Raw genomic sequence first — 19869 nt, forward strand, 5'->3', positions numbered from 1 at the left:
GAGCGTGGTGCAGAGGATGGGTACTTCTTCTGAACGCTGCCCTGTCGTCCATTAACACACCCTCTATAGCTAAGAGCACTCGCACGACACAAGTCCATCAACGTTTCGCAAGCAGTTAGCAGCCCTGCAAGCAAGAGCGTCACCCTTCTGCGGCCCCAGGTCAGTGCCAGCCACCCCCGCTCCCTCTGGCCAGTGTCAGGCACCTAGGTGAAATACCTGGAGGCCACCCTGGAAGTCCTCTCTTCAGCGGCGCCCGTGGCAAAGGACACCTCCTCATCTTCTTCATCCAGCTGGAGGCTGCCAGAGGACAGCCGCACCCGGGCCATGGGCGACCGCAGCACCCGGCCGTACAGGGAGCAGTAGTCGGCAGCCAGGAGGTCGGAGTCGGAGTCGCTGGACTCGGTGCTGCTGCCCACGTAGCGCTCGGCGGAACGCCGCAGCCCCGGTGCCAGCCCTTGCTGGGCTGGAGCGTGCCGAAAGACGCCCGCTTTCCGGCTGCTCAGCGCGGGGCACGGGCCCAGGGGCCTGAACTCCGAGCCGTAGGGGAAGCGGATGGTTTTCATGTCCGACTGGCTCCAAGATCGCTTGGGAGGCTGCTCCTGAAGGCCATAATCGAAGGAGCGAGCCAGCAACCTGCTCTCCCCTGCCGGGGCCACACTTGCGCCCGCTGCCACGCACGCAGCCTTGCGATGAAACTCCCCGGCCCGGGTCCCGCTCGGGCTCCGCCTGAGGGGTTTCGCGGCCGCGGGGCTGCGGCCGCTGGCTGTGTCCTCGCCGGGCACCGGTGCATGGCACGGGGGCTGCGGGGGCCTGTCCAGGTAGAAGAGGACCTGCGGGGCCGGGGCGGCCATGGGCGGGGGACACGGCACGTCCGTGTACACCAGCGGCCGGGTGCTCACCTCCCGCATGTTGCCCACCGAGGGGCTTTTACTGTTCCCGGCGAACTGGTGGGGCCGAAAGGAGGTCAGGGGGTTCCTGGCACCGAAGAGGTCGGCGGCTTCCCATGCTCGCTCCAGCTCCAGCTCGGCGTAGAGCAGGGGGAAGGCAGACGAGCTTTTGGAGTGGGGCAGGAAGGAGGGGGATGCTTCGGGCTTGGAGCGCTCCAGCTCGGCGGCGAACGTCACCTCCACGGCGGAGCTCCGGCGCCGGCTATCCAGCGTGGGCTCAGAGGCGTGCACCCCGTTGGCGTGGTAGGGGCCCCGGGCGCCGTAGGCCAGGCGCAGCTCCTCCACCTGAGCAGGGGCAGAGGGTCGGTGGGTGGGTGCCCAGACACCCGGCCAGGCAGGGGGGCAGAGCAGGGCCAGCAGTGAGCCCGCAGAGCCGAGGGTCTGGCTTGGCCTTCAGCTGAGCTTGCCATGCTGGCAAGACCCGCCCCCCCCCCCCAAGCCCTGGCACTACCTCTCGTTGATGCCGAGGGGAAATACCTGCTTGGAGACGTCCGTCAGGAGGTCCGGGGAGGAGCGGCACTGCCTCTCGTCATAGCGGGACGCGTAGTGCTTCCTGCAAGGCCAAGAGCATGGGTGGGTGCGTGGCCAGTAGGGTGCTGTGCCTCCCCCACCCCAGACTGGGCACTGCCCCCTCCATCCCCCCCGGTACCTCTCGAAGGGCAGGCTCTTCATCTTCGCCTTCCTCCCATGCTCCAGCAGCTGCCGCTGTGTCCTCCCGCTGCAGCAAGGGGGGGAGAGGTGTGAGCAGCCTCAGCAGTCCCAGCCCTGGGCATCCCCGCATCCCAGGGGAGGCAAGGGGATGCGGCAAGACCGAGACAGCAGTCTCTCCAGGAAAAGCAACTGTTGGGTATCATCCCCTCGCATCCAGCCAGGTCCAACATAAAAGGGAGGCTCTGAGCCATCCCCACACCCTTCCCGGCCTCAAGTGTTCGGTTTTCCCTGGGGACTTTACCTGTAGCGAAAACTGGAGCCCTTGCTGCACAGAAGGGCTTTGGGCTTTGACTTGGGCTCTTCAGACAGCCTGAAGAAGGCATGGTACTCCACGCACGTCTTCCAGAAAGCCTTGCAGGCGTCCCGGCTCGCCATGGTGAACTCCAACGTGTCCTTGCACAGCGCCTGTACAACCGGAGACAAGCGAGCCGGCGTCAGGGGCACAGGGCCAGGCTCTGCCGTTCGCCCTCCTGACCCCACAAAGGATCACGCTGGTCTGCCACGGCTACGGCCGCTGGGGACACAGGGTGGCAAGTGCCATGCTTGAGGGAGGGGGGAAGGAGAATCACCCATGAGCAGCAGAATGGATTTTATCCCATGTGGGGACTTTGCGCGGCTGATCCTGTGTCCGCAGCTGCCTGCTCCTGAGCCTCGCAGCTGCCTGCAGCGCAGTACTTACAGAGATGTTTGCATGGAGCTTGATGAGAAAATGCTTCCTCTTGAAACTCAGTTTGCGAATTTTGGACCAGTTGAATGTGTTGATCTTTGTATTGCCCTGCAAGGATGGACATGGTGGTTACAGCAAGATGGGGCAAGTGAGAATTGCAGAAATATGAAGGGCCAAGACGTGAGCTTGTAGGACACTACACAAGACCCCGATGTGGCTCTCACTGCTGCCGAGGTCTGGGGAAGGGGTGCCAGGATTTGGTGGTTGCCCATCAGTTGATCCCAAAAGTGGGAATTGAGGTTCAGGGCTTGACTCTGCCTACTGAAGCTATTTGTAAGACAAACCTCACAGAGGTCAAGGCAGGGACTCCAACCTATCCCAGCTTGAACATCACATGAGTTAATGCAGAATCAGCCCCCCCAAAAGAATTAAGATCCTCCTCTCCTTTGCTGGGAAGCGTAGTAGAGCTCAGCTCGCTCCCATGCCTTTAGACCCAGCTTAAGCAGGCTGCAAGCATACCTTACCCATTATCATTATGCATCAATTTAGATGCAGCCGCACAACACTGGTGTCACAACAGGACCAGGTAAAATTGTGTTACTCTGTGGTGTGGCACCGAGACCCTCAGCTTTCTGGGAGAGCCCAGATTTTAATGGGCTCACAGATGCTCTAATCATGCGTGAGGGGTGTTTATGGCTCTGAATAAATAATCGGATCTGGCAGCACTAATTATGAGCAGCAGACCCACAGTTAGGATTTTTTTTTTTCTGCTCTGGCAAGATGTTCTCAGGTTGAAATTAGCCAGTGTGGGAGGCAAGCACTGCTTCACGCCGGCTGCGAGGAAGTCTGTATTTATTCTGCAGCTACACCGTGATTACAGTGTTATGTAATTGCACAGACGTGAGGCGGCTATTTTCGCTGGAAGATTATACGGTGAACACATGTGACGCAGCCGTGTAACCTGTGGTGCTTACACGGCCGCGCTCGCTGTGACAAGAGCCAACAGAGCCAGGGCAGGCACGGCGGCACGCAGCCAGCGCTGATGGAGGCGGTGGGGCTGAGCCCTGCAGCCATGCCCCGGAGCATCACCTCCACGCCGGAGGTCTGCCGGGGCATGCTCCCTCTTGTAGGATTTGGGAGGGTTTGGAGCATGCAGGGGGGAGGAGGGTCCCCCGCAACTGGACGTGATGTCCCTGGGGAAAGCCCCCCCCTCCTGGGTGCTGGCAGCCCACCCCGAGCCCCGGGCTCACCCGCAGGACCAGCACCCCCATGTGTGTGACGGCCAGGTTGATCTGCGTCCCCTCGCCATCGCTGGCGGGGTGCGGGCGAATCCCGTACATCTCCAGCTTCCTGGCCACGTCCAGCAGCTGAACATCCGACTCGGCCGGCATCTTCCCGCTGGAGACACAAAGGTGTTGGGAAGCGACAAGAGTGAGAAGGCAGCTGCTGAAATGGGCTGAAAAAAATGCCGTTTTTGGACGTGCACACGCTGGCATCACACCCGCCCCAGTGCCGGCCCTGCCTGCTAATGGGAACAGCCCTGTTGACGGGCGCCCGTCGGGTGCTTTGGGTGGGCAGCCATGGTGCGGAGCAGCCCTTACCTGTGTCTCCGGTGGTAGTGCATGATCTTGTTGTCCAGGTACTCCTGGTTGGGCAGGTACCTGTGGGTCGCCAGGTGCTGCTGGTCCGTCTCCTCGTGGAAGTCGCCCAGCTCGGCTGCGGGGGGCAAGGGGAGAGCGCAGGTTAGTCTGTGAGGGGTCACTGCAGGGGAAGCCCCTGGCTATACGGCCGAAGCCCTGTTGAGCACCCCGTCCCCGCGGAAGGGGCACCATCCCTGCGGGCACTCGCTTGCCCTTACACTGCAGCAGGTGGGAGACGAGCAGCGCCGCGCTCTTGTCGCTGCAGGGCAGCCGCCCCAGCGCCAGGTCCTTCTTGATCTGGAGGGTGAAGAGGTACCTGCGGAGGGGGACAGGAGCATGCCCTGGGGGGAGCCAGACTCAGCAGAGAGCCGGGCGCCAGGCTGAGCCGTGAGGGCTCTGCTGCAGGGGCCTGGCTGTCCCCGCACCTCTCCCTGCGCTCGCCTGCGTTTCAACTCAAGGAATGCAGGCCTGCAGGGCCACGGGAGGAGCGGGCAGCCCCTGCAGAAGACTGCAGCTGGGCACCACCACGACCAGTACGCCCCTGCCATTGAAATGCCCATTAGTATGTTTCAGAGTTAACATTCCTTTATGCTTTGGAGGGCAATTGCATCTCTCAGGGCTAATGTTCTGAGGAAGCACTGTCTTAGGTTTATTCTTAGATCCTGTTCGCAATGCTTGCTCTAAAACATAAGAGCTAACAATGTCATTTTTAAAAATAAAATTAAAGTTCTTCTTTCAGAACACAGCTTGAGGCAGGAGCTAGACTGAGCAAAGTCAGACTCGGTGCCCAACTGCTAAAGTGTTTGGCAGTAAACAAATTACAGCCTTTTAAGACGGCTGATCCTTCAAGTGGATTTTGTTTAAAAACAGAGGATCAAAAAAAGATACTCGCTCAGTTTTTGTTTTGTAAAGTACAGAGCTCTTTCAATACTTAGGATAACCACAGCTCACAGACTCGGGTAGATGAAGATAAGGAATTAAATGCATGCTTCACAATTGCAAAAATACAGGACTGTGCAGTAAGAAAATAATAGAACAAGTACTGTACCTGGTCAGCTCTTCTCTCAGATGGCCGGGGTCCACTGGGAAAAATTTCACCATAAATTTGAAAAGAACCTCCTTAGGATCTTAAAACACAACATCTTCATAAGTTTTCTTTCACGTGTCTATTGAGAACATTTACAACTCTCTTCACACATGCTGTCTCCTTACAGAGTAAATCACTCTGAATCCTTACAAATCAGGGCTGGAATCCCTGAACATCAGAGACTCCAGCCTGCCCCCAAAAGCCAGCCTGCCCAGACTCCCAGTGTTACCAATGGAAGCAGCCAGGGAGTTGGACACCTAAATAATACTAAAGAGAAAATGCCCCAGCAATTCTTTAAATTGCAAAGACCCCTGTCAGGAGGAGGGGTTCTGTGGAGTGGTGCCAGGGGTGCTTGTCTGGAGCGTGACCAGAGTCCCAGTGTAATTGTCATCAGCAGGGCTGTACATTTACACTAAGCCCTCCAAGCGCTTGGGGTGCAACAGCTCCATAGGAGGCTGTTTGGGCAAAGCTTTTTCGTGGGATGAGTGTGAGGAGCAGCCAAGCTCATGGCAAAGAGCATGGAGGGAGGGATGCAATTTTGTAGGCACCAACTATCCCAGGACACCATGGGATGGCTCAGGTGCTCCTGGAGGGACAGGCCAGAAGGGACAGGGAAGAAGAAATTGGTGCCTGAAATAATCCCACTTTTGGTGCACCCAGAAAGGGGAGGGTCTTTATCAGGCTTTCCCCTTACAGGGAAATTCATGCAAACACTCTACTGCAGCCTCCCCATGGCAAATACTGGGGTCATGGCCTCATGCTTTCGACCACCTCCTAGTCATCCTGTATTTGGGGAAAATATCATTTAGTTCATTAAGGGGGTGGAAACAGGCTGAAAGGGGCACTGTGTTAACATCGGTCGCGGCCGCGGCAGGGGATGCCGAGCCCGAATTCAGGTCAGGCTCCGCAGCATCTCCCTGCAGCGGCTTGGCAGGGGTCGGAGAGGAGCGGCAGAGCCTGCGAGGCCACGGCTAACCCTGCTTCACACAGCGCTCGTGCCGCGCAGGCTTCTGGGCTGCTGAGAGCTGCAAAGGGGAAAGGAGGGCACGCAGGGAGCGATGCCTGCCGCTCTGCCAGCACAGCAATGCGCCGCGCAAGCATGCACGCAGCCGCCCTTGCTCCTCCGCCAAGCTGTCAGGTTATTAACAGCTCAAGCCTAAAATGGTGCAGATAGCAGATTGCAAAGGCAGCAGTATTTCTACAGGATTTTATACAGACTATGGTGCCTTTGCAAACAATCCTGCCCAGCCTCATGCTACAAAATGAGCTCAGGTAAATGCTGGAAACCAGAGCCCCCATCCCCAAGCAATAACCGGACTAACGTGTCTGTGCTAGTATTGTCACTGGCAGTGATTTAGAAGAATTTTATTCTTGAAATACTTACTTTTGACTTGCTTTGTTATGGGTTTTAGTGGTTCCAACCAGACCTGAAACAAGGCAACGAAGAATTGGGTGAATAAACAGCACAGCAGACGGGGAACAAAAGCAGCAGCATCATGCTAGAATGCAACACAAAAATGTTGGCCAGCTCGGCTGCTGCAGCAAGCCGTCCCGCTGGGCAGCCCCACACAGATGGCTACGGATAAACCCCATGGGCTGTGGCTATCACCGGGGCTTCGCCAACCAGCTTGCGGCTCCCCTTGTAACTCCCATTTTCAAGGGGTTTTTGGCATCGTGGCAAACCTTTCTGTTGAAATTTTCCACCTGATATTTCAGGGAGGTGCTAGCAAGGCCCCATCCGGGCGGGCGATTGCGGCACGGTGCAGCACCGGGGCCCCACGCCGCGACCCACACTCACGTGGTTCCCAGCCTGGCTGCGAAACTCCAGCCCGAAGTACTCCTTCTCCACGAGGTTGAGGTGGCTGCAGGTGAGGTTGAACAGCCCTTTTCCACAGGATTTTTGCTAGCAGACAAACACACCATGGAAGCAGCGGATTAGGCAGTGGTGACTGGATCTCAGTGAGATGGGGGAGAAGTTTTAGCTCCCTGCCTTCACCCCAAGAGGAGCCGCGGCATTTCCCTGATTCCTGATTCCCCAAACCTTACTCAGTTAATGCTGCTGGTTTGGGCACGTGGGACAGGATGACTGCACACTGTGTGCCCCTTACCTCTGCTCTTGGAAATCAGATTCCTCCTCATCACTGCTCCTCCTTTATTAAGGAATATAAACCAGAAAGGAAAGGAAAGGAAAAGGAAAGAAATCTTGCTTTTGGCTCACCTTTTGCAGCCATCACTGTCCGGGCAGCCCTATCCCTGGCAAACCAACGAGCAATCCCCAGGATGAGCATCTGCCTGACCCAGGGAGGGCCATGGCAAACGTGCTCAATTAAGAGCAAATGGGAGCACACCTCAAACCTGCGCAGGGAGCCCGTGTGCCCCGACAGCTGGTGACTGGGTTGCTGGGGGCGAGCTGCTGTCATGGTTAATGGTAATTAACAGCAACAGGACCCTGCGGAGATCCTGCTCCTTGGGCCCTGGGTCATCTGTGCACTTTAGCAATATTAATAAGTGGTACTACATGCTGATAAGGGAGGCCAGGCTGTAGCTATTCCCAGTAAACAGAAACTCTTGGAGGGTGTTTTGCTTGACTTGTTGCTGTGATGTGTGACACAGCTGGGGAACAACCCAGGAGGCCCCTGACTTTGGAAAATGCTCCAGAAAGCACCAGAAAGGAACCTGGTGGTGACCCACCCCAGCAAAAAACCTGCTAGCCCTTTATCAACTCATGAAAAGCAGGCCAAAAATGAGTGTGGGTTAGTGTAAAAGCAAGCTGGAGCAGAGAGGCTGGATTAGACAGCTGCTAAATTATGGCATTCCAGGTGATGGAAGTGAAGGCAGGCTGCAGCTCCCCATGACAGCGGCTGCTCCCGGCAGGGACGGGAGGGACCCCGGCTGCTGGCGGTGATGCTTGCTAATAACCACCTTTCACGGCTTCTTCTGGGATGAAATTGCTGGCTCTGTGCTGAAAGGCTGCTGAAAAGTGATAGCGTAATAACAGCATTCGCTCTGCAGCACTCCTGGTTCTCCTCAAAATTACTAGATCACAGGGGTAATTAAAACAATTATAAATGTTTATTTCCAAGCTAGAATTTTCTAGCATGAAAGGCCTTGGCCTTTGTCAGGCAGCCAGGAAAGACAAGCATTTCTTACTGGGTTATTACCCACCACATGTCTGCTGGGAGTGACCCACTCCCCTCCCAGCCCAGCACTGCCCAAGGCAGCCCCGTTCCCAGCAAAGCCTGCTCGCTGGGGAGACGCAGCCCTGTGATGCCGGGGATGGTTTAACAGCAGAGCCTTTCCTCTTGCAGAGTGCTGCTTGCAGGCATCCCATCCTGGGTTTGTGGTGTCCCAAGGCCCCGACCCATGCTGCCGCAAGTGCTGGGGTATGGTCGTGCTGGGGCAGCATCGGCCCTGCAAGGCATCAGGTGAGGGCAGCGGGCGCTGTGCTGGAGGAGTGCAATGCCAAGCAAGAGCGTGATGTGTGGGGCTGGCTGCCCACCCCACATCCAACCCTAAATGTGCCTTCGATGGCGTTGCAGGGCCAGGATAGCACCCGGAGGCTGAAACCCCTGTGTAGAAGACAGTTGAAAGGAGAGGCTGTGCTCGCCCCTCCTCTCCTTGCTGAAAGCAGCTGGGACTGTAAGCAGAGTAAGAAAGCAAGAGGCACATCCAGAGGCAGACAGCAATGCATGCAACACACAGGGACATGCACACTCGTCCCCAAAGGACACTGTGGCAGCACTTGCGGTCTAACAGCAAACCCACATTTCTGCAGCGTTCCCTGTAGCACAGGCTGCTGCACCCAGGTCTGTGGTTTAGGGGGGAGCGACAGCTCGTGGGATTTGGTGTGATCTTTCTCCACCACCTTGGGAGATACCTCCCATGCCAGGCATGCTGCTGTCTTCTGCATGGCCACAGCTGGCATGCAATACCGTGCACCAAAAGCCACTAGCCCTGATGCTCCCAGTGCCCTTGCTGGACCAGCTCGCGTATAGCCAGCTCCTGTCAATGAATTCCCACCTTTACTCATCATAAAGGACACGAGACCACTGGAGACTTTGTCCTTCACTCAGCCCCAGCAATTAGTTTTTCTGGGCTTGTTTGGTTTGCCTTTTCTTTCTTTTTTTTCCTTCCCGCTGAATCTTGCCCTGTAGCAAATTCCACTAGCAGAGATGCCCAGGCTTTGTCTGCCCAGGCTGCAAAGTGGTTCGTCCTTTCTGTGCTGCTCTGGGAGGGCTCCTGAGGCTGCCTGGGCTCAGGGCTGCTTTGTTTAAACCCTTTCTAGAGAGAAGAGTGACTTTTTATCAGTGAAAGCACATGCCAGGTCACAGCTCTGGCTAACCAGGGTGGGGGAGAGGAAGGAAGGCAGCTTTGCAATATCTCCTCTCAGTGCAAGAAACCCATTACAGGCTGACCTGTGACTGTCCCTGAGCCTGGGGCTGGGGCAGGGGATCCCAGTGTCCTCCCAGTGCGAGGCGCAGGGCTTGCAGCATCCCAGCAAGGTCCCGTCTGCGCCATGGCTCAAGCCTGGGGTGTTCAGCAGGGAGGGGACAACAGGGGACATTCAGGGATGTGCCAGACCCCTGCCTTCTCCTGCCCTGGGGGATGAGGCTTGGCTTGTCGGTGCCATCCCGGGAACCACCTAAAGGAAATCCCGGGAGCTCAGTGGCCGCAGGGAGGGTGCCAGGTCCCGGCCGTCGGCGAGGGTGCAGATGGAGGCAGAAGCCTTCCCAGGCCAACACCCAGCGCCGGGAGAGGAACTCATTCCCGTGCAAAGCTGGGTCCGAAATGGGACCTCGCTGCACGTGCCGGCAGCTGCGACACCCACGTGAGGCAGGTGCAGATGCATACGCCGAGCACGAGGTAGAGGGGGAATCAGGCCCACCGTGTTTTCTCTCTTTTGTCCTTTTCCCTCCCATTATACTGAAGTACCGCACATTAAAAAGAGCTTTCCAAAGTCAGAAGGGGCTTAGGGAAGAGTTGCTTGAAATATCTGCTCAAAACTTAGCCCAAAGCGGTCCTTTTGTAATGGAGAAGTGACTAATTCAACTACTCATTTATCGTACCCATACAGCATCAAATGCAAGAAATGCCTAAAAGGGGTTTCCAATACCATTCCATGCTAAAAAAGGAAATGACCAGGAGTTCCTCTAATGGAAGCTATTTGCTGCAATAACATGTTGTGCAGAGCTATAGTGCTGTAAGTGTTTTGGGCAAGTAAGAAAGCAGAGATGGAAAAAAAGTGCAGCAATATTGTACCAGCAGCATCTCTCAAATTGTCTCTCACTATGACCTGATCCAATCAATATAAAAAAAAAAGGATTTTTAAATGACTAGTCTCATTTTTAAGCTGACTCCAGGTCTAAGATACATTAATTAAACTAAATCAAACAACTCCCATACTGTGCCAGGTGATGGAATTGCTTTACAGTCCTCTTCTGTGCAAAATAAATTGCTATCGCAAAGAAACCAAGCAGTACATCTGAGACTGAGCAGTTCTCAGCCTATGCTATAAAACCAGAGGACAGAACTGTCTGAGTAATGTGACAGAACTGTCTGAGTAATGTAACAGAACTTGAAAAAAAACAATTTATATGAAACAGTCTCATATCAGAGGAGACACAGGTTAAGTGCTAGAACAGATCTACTTATCTAATTCAATTAACTACTATGATTTTCCAATCCTAAAAAACAGTAAATGCTCAACCACACTTGTAAAAAGATGTTTCTAACACATAGTTAAGATATAATTTACATTTAGTTTCAGTTATGTATATACATATATATATCTAACAACACAGATATTAATCCTTAGCATTTAAAATCTATTTCAGCAGTCACTATTCAGAACTAGCATTTATTAAATATGTGAGTTAGTTATTAATGACAGTGCATTGTGGGACACTCTCATGCAGAAAATAAGATACAGTGAGTTTTTTCCTCAGCTACTCTCAAAACACCCGGTTTTCTTTTTTCAGCTGAATGCCCAGGAAGAGATGCATGCAGATGTTTCGCACCAGGCATAATTTGGTTAAATACCCTATTTTTATTCTCTTCCCAGATTTTTCTTCCTTGTTGAATGCTTATACTGGCAGCCAGACAAATGAGAAAAGAACTCGACACTTGTCAAGAACATCACTTCATATTAGCTGATTTCCAAATGATGACACCAGATAAGTAAAAGCCATTCCTCCTTCTTTATAAATAATGCCAATAAGAGGGGAGAGTGGAAGTGTGTTGGTGCTGAAAGATACTTAGCAATCAGCGCTATAATCTCTTGTTTGGGATTTGAGGGTTTTTTTGCTTTGTTTTTTTATTTTTTTTTAAAAAGCTGAAAAAACAGGAGCTATCAGAGACCATGCAATCCTTCAGAGCAGCAATGACTTCAATAATTAGCACAAAACCCCCAGTAAGAATATGATACCCACTTACATCAACTACAAAGATCTTCTGGGAGTCATCCAGAAACTGGACTTTCAGGTGCAGCATCCTCGAGCATGTGGCTGAGCGTGCGGCAGGCGCGGGAGTGCTAGCAATGTGAGCGGTGTGCCGGGAAGGGAGCCCTGACTCCTCTTGCACACATAATTTCCCTCTCAGTTGAATGGAGAAGGCTGCAGTCACAGATGTGGAGCAGAGGCTGGAGCAAAGGAACTGATTGCTTAAAAACAAGTTAAAAAAATAATACTGATACCTCCCCTGGTTTAAATATCACCACTGCATTAAAGGATATTTTCCCCCTGTGAATTATGGGTCTATTAATAGGGGGAAAGGCTCTGCAGCAGCTCTGCAAGAGTGGCACTAATAGGGCTGAGATAGATAAACACAGAGTTTTTACAGCTGGTGGTGAGCAATGCGAGTGCAAAGTGAGCCCACGCTTCCTACCGTGGGGTCAGGGAAGAGGAGCTGAGCGGCTCTCCTGCCAAAGTCACCGAGCAACAAGCGTCGCCTTTTCTCTGGTCTGGTTAAGGTGCACTAAAAGACCACCTGGCTGGCAGCTGTGCCCGCTCCATGACAAGGCAGATAAAGTCCTATCCACTGAGCAGGTATCCAGCCGGGCAGATGGGCTGATGTACTTCTCTGGAGACTGGGAAATGTTTCCGACTGAACTTGAAACCAGGTGGGAGTCCTTCCTGGGGAGACAGAGGAGGACCTGCTAATTCCTGGCTGGCACCCTGGTTTGGCAGCTTAGTGAAGTCTCACAAGCCTTTGGGACAAGCTGGTTCCCGTTTCACACCTGAAAAGCCCATGTCCCCACGCACTAGCTCATCCTCTGAGTGCTAGAGCCAGGTGCCCATGTCCAAACCCCCGGGGCTCAGCCCAGGCTGCCGGGCACAGCATCCCCACGGCGTGGTGGGTGCACTCGCACTGCTTCTCTGCCCCAGCTACTGCAGGGACACGATGAGCCGCCTGACCTCTCTGGCCGATCTCGTCCGGCAGAGACCCCCTCACTAAGCATTTGGATGAAGGCAGCGTTTGGGCGGGAGCCCCCGCTTGCAGAAATAAATGCACTGAGTAGTGCCAAAAGGCAGGTGCTGGACTGTCATAGGAGATTGTTAACCGCTGCTGCAGCTGGAAAAAGTCACAACCACACATGATCCTGTGGGACCCAAAGCGACAGAAGCACATCTCAGCCACATTAAGTGCTGCGGAGACTTTGCTCATTGCTTCCTTCCCAGTTTCCACTGAAACATCCACCGTAAGTCACTCCAGGCAGTTTGCTGTGGTCCCTCTTACACTTGCCAAATATTCCTGGGGATGTCAGGACAGAGCCTGTCGGGGCATACACATAGCTTGTCATCTGGGGTGCAGAGAAGAAAAACGTAGAGCTTTTTAGCTACAGAAAAACTTACTAGTCTTCTGCTAACCAGGACAAAAAAGAATCCTAAAAGTTAAAGCCAATCTGCTTTTCCATGTAAATCTGCTCCACAATCTGAGCTCATCGTCCGCCAGTGGCCGGGAGGGGCTTGCTGTACCGAGCGTGCAGGCACTGTGTCCGAGGACCAAATTTCCAGTGCTGCCCTTGGCCCCGGGGTCTGGGCTCTTTGTGTCATGGGAGAAGGGCGGTGTCACGTACAAACCGTCTGGGGGGGCTGAGTGCACTTTCCCCCTGCAGTTTTAAATGTTTGTGCCGTCAAACGTTGATGGGCATTGCAGAGAAGAGCAGCACTCCTGTGAGGGGCTCAAACATCGCAGGCACGGCTCTGCCACAGTGGCACTGGGAGCACAGCAGGAGCGTTGGACCAGCAGGAAGGATGCATGGGGATGAGATGGAGGAGCCCCCAAACCCCAGAAAAAGCCAAGCCTCCCTGCTACAGGCTTTCCTGTCATGCCAGGGTCACCAACTCTGGGTTCCATGGATGCTATTAGAAGCTGAGCACCAGCCAGCCGGGTTGTGCGTAGAAGAAAAGGGTTTATTTCACTACCGTGGCATGAAGGAAGGGGACTTTGTTGGGTTTTTCAGGGCTTCTAGCCACCCTATAGAGGCATTCACGCAGATAGTGTGGAGCCCACAGAGGCAAACAAGGTAAATGAGGACTTTTGGGGGGTAGGAGAGTAAGGGACAGCCAGAAGAAATGTGGGACAAGCAAAGCCCACTTGGGACGTGAGAATTATTGCTGAGAGCAGAGAAGATCCACCACTTCAGCAGACGAGAGACCCATTTTACTCCCACCCATCTCCTCCTTTCTTCTGGAGGTGACTTTGGGGCTGGCTGAAGCAGCATGCATGGGGAGCACCAGAGCGCCAGGAAGAGCAATCCTGGCTCCCAGCCTCAGTCAGTGCTGACCTCCAGCTGGGCACGTATGTCCTCCTTATCTGCAAGGGCAAGGAATAACGTGAAAATGGTGTGGAAAGCATGGAAGAGGTGAAGGGCAAGCACAGCCATACCAGCAAGCAGGGAGAGGACCCCGAGCAGCAGCACCGGAGCACGGCAGGAGTCTGAGCAGCAGCGTGTTGGAGCGAGTACTGCTGTAGGGCTGTTTGCTCAGCCAGCTCATCCCTTCATTTTTAATAAGCTGGACCCTGCTGCCACCATCTCGCATTGCACCAGCTCTCCCGGGAAGGACTCCAGTCCACTGAATGCATCTGAACTCCTATTAGGCTGGATGGTATTGCGTTGAATCAGGGTCTTCTTCAGCCTTTCAGAAACCCTGGTGTTTGCCAGGATGGACTGAGCAGAGCAAGAAGCAAGAAGTCTCCTTCCTCCCAAACCCAGTAGACCCTTTTCCAAGGTAAACTTTCACACTGGTCTTTAGGGTTTGCTCCTTTGTTCCCCTGTTGGCCCCAGAAGTGGGGGCAGCCTGCAGGACGGCTGGTGGAGAGCTGAGTCACCGTGGCTACGCTCCGCAGAGCCTCTCGAAACGGTGAGCCACCAGCACTGGGCAGCAAGCAAGTTCAGCTGCCATCCTCCAAAAGGGCTCACTTTGGGCCCTGGGGATGGGTGAAGAAGCACCCCAAACCTCCCCAGTCCCTCCCCAGGTGACTCCTGATAGAGAAGAAGGCTCTGAGAGAGCAAACTCTGGCAGAGAAGAGACATAACATGCTCTCCTTGCATTACTGTGGCCATGGGTCTGCATGCTGCTGTACCGTGTGCTTTGTCATGCTTATCTTCAAATTCTGTTTAGAGGAAAGGAAAAGAAGCCAGATAGATAAAGTCATGGAACAGAGATCTGCCAGGGGATTTTGAACACCATAGTCCAAAAGGCAAGAACCCACACTCAGCTCATTGCTGAGAAGGAGAAGCACTCACCCTGTTTTCCACACCCAAAATATTTGCTACTGGCAGCTGCCAGAGACAGGGACTCACCTAGGTGGACTTTGGTCTGTGGTGGTTTTTCATACATTTATGTTAGACCTCCTCTTCCTCAGCTGAAGCTGCCAGGAGAACATCCATGTTCACTTCTCACCCAGCCATAACCCTCCCAACTGCAGGGCCAGCAAGCAACACGGCTGCTTGCCTGCCGTCGGTGGGAGCAGGCTCAGGCACAGCCAAAGTCTTTCTGAACGGCACTAAGCACACAACAGGAATATCATCAGCCAGTTAATAAATCCAAGGCATAGCACCAATACTGCAAAACAGGGAAATTTATTTCCAGAATAGGGTATATCTACAACATTCCTGCTGCCACACCAAAAGGAATGGTCTCACTCTCAGCGGCGGTCCCGGCTTATGTACTAATTGCTTTAAATTTTTTATAAACTATGCCCCCAAACAGGTATTTTGAAAAAACAAAGCCTGAAAGAACCGAGTTTGTTTGGCTTAAAAAGAGAAGAAAGAGGGAACAACAATAGCCTCCTGATACGTGCAGGGCCATTCCAGGAGGACGGATCGGCTGTGTTCCCAAGCTATGGGGAAAACAGAGAAATTGCTGGAAATTGCAGGGAAGACCTGACTCCGGTCCTAGAAAAGACCCTTAAACTGTGAGGCAGGAGAAATACTGGAGCAGGCTGGAAAAGCCAGGGATGACTCAGACACATGTCTGTTAGGGCTGGTCCAGGCACACTTGGTCCTTCCTTTAAACCTTTAACAATGACTATCATTCTTCACTAACTTCATAAGTCACATTATATCTTGAGCATATCTCAACAGTTATGGTCGACTTGCCATGTCCTGTCCTTCTAAAAACATCTGCCCCAGAACCATTCTCTTTATTGAATATAATAAACAATGATACATTTGCATTTCCATCAAATTTTCTTGCCAAACATCAGCTAAATAGTCTGACATCACTGTGCTGAAACTTACTACTCATAAGTAATCTCTGGGAAAATGGAAATTATTGCATTTTTTATTTTGTGTTTAGGTGGGTTTTGCCCATTAGCTTCCAACTGCAGGATAAGACTTCTCTGACCAGCATTCTGTTTTGATACCAGAAGGTGACATTTTCCTCTCCGGTTTGCCCCAGTCCTACCCAAGAACATCCTGCCATGGTGCCACCTCATCTTGCTAACATTCCCACCGAGAGCTGTACTTAGGGCAATGCAACATCACAAACATTATTCACTGAAAGCAGCTCCACAGACACCCTGGCGTTCATCAGCATTAATAACTTGTCTGCAGAACTGGATGAGACTGAGAGGAGGGGAGAGCTTCTGTGCATGAACACTGGCAGGAGGAGTGATGGTGAACAGCCCTAACGTTAGACTGGAAATGAAGACAGGTTTAAAGAAGAATTGCATCGTCTGACAGTCTCGCACCCGGTGGTTCCAGTGCAGGTGATGACACAATTACACGCCAGCTATACAAATTATTTGCATCGGTGTTCAGCTGGTAAGGATTACAACATAAACAGGGACAGGGGTTTGGGGAGCGGTTTGGTTGCTGTGCAGGCAGCTCTCCTGCAGGCAAGCATCCCAGCAAAACCAGCAGACCTGAGCTCAGTACAACTTGCAGGCACACATGTGGGAGCAGAGCGTGACCCTGACATGGTGAAAAGCATGGTGCCATTTCAGCTGCTGGTCCTAGTTACAATAATAATAATAATAATAAAAGAAATATGTTTAGCTGAGATTAAGCACTAAGCCAAATTAAAAGTCGCCTGACTCACCCTGCTTTTTTTTTTGTAACAGTTTCTGATGCTCAAGGAAGCTGAGTCATATGAAATCTTATTCTTGTGATTATATTTTTATTTCAGCTTCAGCGGCTGAGATAAATGGCTCTGTTTACCTACCTGTAATAAGAGAGTAGGAAATCACAAGCTCTATTATACACAAAAGACTCCAAATACAACTGCAATTCCAGCCACTCGACAAATTAACCGTAAAAGTGCAAAACTTTCTTTGACGTCCTACTAAGATATACTCCCACCACGCTACCAAAGTCCTGAAATATAAATGAATTCCCATTTCTCCTCTGTTTTCAACCTGTGCAGAAGAACCGTGTTTGATGTCCAGGGACGGAGCACAGCCCCACTCTGAGGACTATTGCCAGGACGAAGCAGCTTTTTGCTTCCAAGCTCCCTCTTGTGGTGGTTGTGCCCAACGACAAATACAGGAGACAATTCACTTTGCGGGGATGAACAATTCAGTACAGCAATAACACAATCTAGCGTGCATCGATGTATATCGTTGACTTTTTTCTTCCTTTTCCAGGTTTTATATGCTACGTAAAAACTATTATCAGGCACTGAAGAAGGCAGTTTGCTGTAAGCAAATGCAAATGATAGCACAAGCTATACAAGAAACTAAATAATAGCCTGACTCTGGTATTACCTCATTTTTAATACGCCAGTTGCGCTCTGTTGTTGGCACAGCTATATAAAAAGCACTCTGGATGTTTATTTAAACAGATCACTTTGAAACATGAGAAAGCAATTTATACAGAAAAAGAAAGCCTCATGAATGTATTGAGTCAAAGGAGTGCTGGTGCCTCCAAAGACTCGGGCATCTCTCAGCATTCAGTCATTTCTAGCTAGGGAGATGCATCTCACTACATCTGTGTAGGAGTACAAAGCACAGGACTTGTCCTTAATTTCTTTCAAGCATGAACTGTTCCTGGTCCACTTCCACATCCCCACATCAACAAGCTAAAAGTATTGTGAGCTCACCTGTAATCCAGCAGTCTGTGACAAGGTCTCCAGACGCCCAGGCTCTCCGTCCTTGCGAGCGCTGTCAGGAAGTCAAACGAATCAACCCCGTCCCTAAGGCTCTCCGTGAGTCACGTACAGATCTTTCCTAGGTTGTGCCCCAAGGGAAAAATCACAGACCCCACGTACCACACCGCAGAAATCTGAATGACAGGTGGGCAGCGTCCGCTCTTCTGCTCACCCAGCTCTGGCACCAGAGAGTTATGAGACTAGAAGCAGCAGCAACTCTTCAGAAGGGAATTAAAGGTCAGGATGGTGAAAAACTTTGCTGAGCATCATCAGGAAGGATCCTACGGCCAAAGGCTTCGTCTGAGGAAGCTGCTAAATTGAGTCTGCAATGCTGGGTGAACAGACTGAATCCTAGTGGAAAGGATGGAGTTCTAAGAAACTATATTGCTTATTTTCATGACAGATGTGGTTTCCCTCTTGGCTCAAGACAACTAGCTCTGGTTGAGTAAGCCTCGATTACATCTAGGCAAAGAAATGCACATGTTCTCCACATACCTTCAGGCCAATGGATCAGACCCATCTCACCATATGGATCTCGATCCTGAGTGCTGTTAACATGTTTCCCTCCCAGGTAGCCTCTCTTCCCCCACTCCCTTCTTTTCCTTTTATTCTTCCTCAAAAGACCCTTATCACACTTCAGTCCTACCAAGGCCCACCAAATGCCAGGCACATGGCTCAAAGCAGAGCTAAAGTTGTGTCAAAGCCATTCTTCACAGCAGGCACTGGAGGACAATAGGGCAGCATCCATCTGAAGGTGGGAGCTTGGTACTTTCATAGCGATCAAAGGCAATCCCAGCCTCATGGTTCCTCTTCCAGGGCCTTCTGGCAGATGGTGGTAGCTATGAGACAGATGTGTTTCAAAGAACAGGAAACATTCCTACATCATGACTGTCCCAAGGTTTCAGGGGTACATTCATAAAACCTTTCTAAATTATTAATTTGGGCCCCAAGATGAAACAATTCGGATGGCCTGAGATACTGTGCTGACAACCAATAAAGAAACAGCTTAGCTAGCTACAAGGAAAGGAACCCAGCTGGACTCCAAAGTACTTCTAACCACAGTCTGACACTGGACAGGCCCTGAAGCTAAAAATCTTTATTCTAACCTATTAAAAAAAATACATCTGCATTACTCAGATTAGACAGAGCATTTGGCAAGTCTGTGCTAATTCCTGGAACAACGAATGGAAACCAGTGCCAGGATCAGTAATGTGACTGCAGTCGCAGAGACATGGGGCTGCAAGGGACTTCAGGAGATCACACGAGACAACCTAACGTACAGAGGACAGGAACTATACATGCCACACACACTCCTTCCTCCAGCAGGGGTTATCTGATGTTGTCTGAAAATTCTCCACCACCTCCACATAACTGGAGCTTGCTCCAGCACTTCAGCCATGCTCTGTAAGCAGCTTTCTCTCTTTTCCAACATAAATCAGCTTTGCTGAAAATTCAGTTTACTTCTTGTTTTCCCATAGCAGCCATGCTGTTGCTGATTACACGATCATTATTAATTTGCTTTTAAGAAAAAGGGTCTAAGGTCTATTACAACAGTAGGATCAATCCCAAGCTGATGATTAAACATCCTATCTGCCAGTTCCCAAAAAGACAAGTAGCCCTTAAGGAATGTCACGAACAGCAAATATATTTTCTCTTTTCTAGGCTGACCAGATAATTTAAATCTAATGTCAAGGCAGATCTTCTAAGGACATAAAACTGGATGAACTAGTCAGCCTAGAGGCAGGAAAAAAATAAAAAAAAATTAACTTGAAGAGCCAGAAATTTCCCAGAAACCTGATCTCTGTTTGGTTTACTGAGTTGCAGTCGTTTATCAATCATACCTTTTTGTAGAAGAAGTCTAATTCTGAACCAGTTACATTGTAGTATCACAAATGTATGAAAGACAATAATGCTTTTCATAAAACTGAGAAATTTTTAACTTTGTTTTTTAGGTTCTAGCCCACTTACTTATTTACATGCAAGAAGTCCAATTTCAAAATTATTCTACAGTGCTGGTGCATCTGATTCCAGGTAAGTCCAAGCACCTCCCCAACTTTAACACAGCCTTCCACATTATGCCCCCGGGAGGGAAGTGCTACAATTACCATTTTTCTTGGAGGCAAGAACAATTGAGGTCACCCAGTAACCGGCAGTGTCTTGGTGTCTGAAATCCCACACAAGACTAATCACTGGAAATATGATTTGGAGGAAGTAAGTCACTGTT

At 51.5% G+C, this 19869-nt stretch overlaps 1 protein-coding gene across 1 annotated transcript; it reads right to left on the minus strand.

Annotated features, from left to right (window-relative positions):
• Positions 1-203: 203 nt before the first annotated feature.
• FRMD7 (FERM domain containing 7) lies at positions 204-11541 on the minus strand. The gene is made up of 12 exons (XM_075054078.1): positions 11485-11541; positions 6851-6955; positions 6437-6479; positions 5014-5092; positions 4184-4281; positions 3927-4041; positions 3576-3723; positions 2338-2433; positions 1900-2063; positions 1597-1665; positions 1425-1500; positions 204-1232 (listed from the first exon to the last, which is right to left on the minus strand). Exons 1-12 carry the CDS (start codon positions 11539-11541, stop codon positions 204-206), a joined length of 2079 nt encoding a protein of 692 aa, XP_074910179.1.
• Between the last annotated feature and the right edge of the window lie 8328 nt (positions 11542-19869).

The sequence above is a fragment of the Buteo buteo genome, chromosome 22 (genome assembly GCF_964188355.1).
Source record: "Buteo buteo chromosome 22, bButBut1.hap1.1, whole genome shotgun sequence".
In the NCBI taxonomy this organism is placed as follows: domain Eukaryota; kingdom Metazoa; phylum Chordata; class Aves; order Accipitriformes; family Accipitridae; genus Buteo; species Buteo buteo.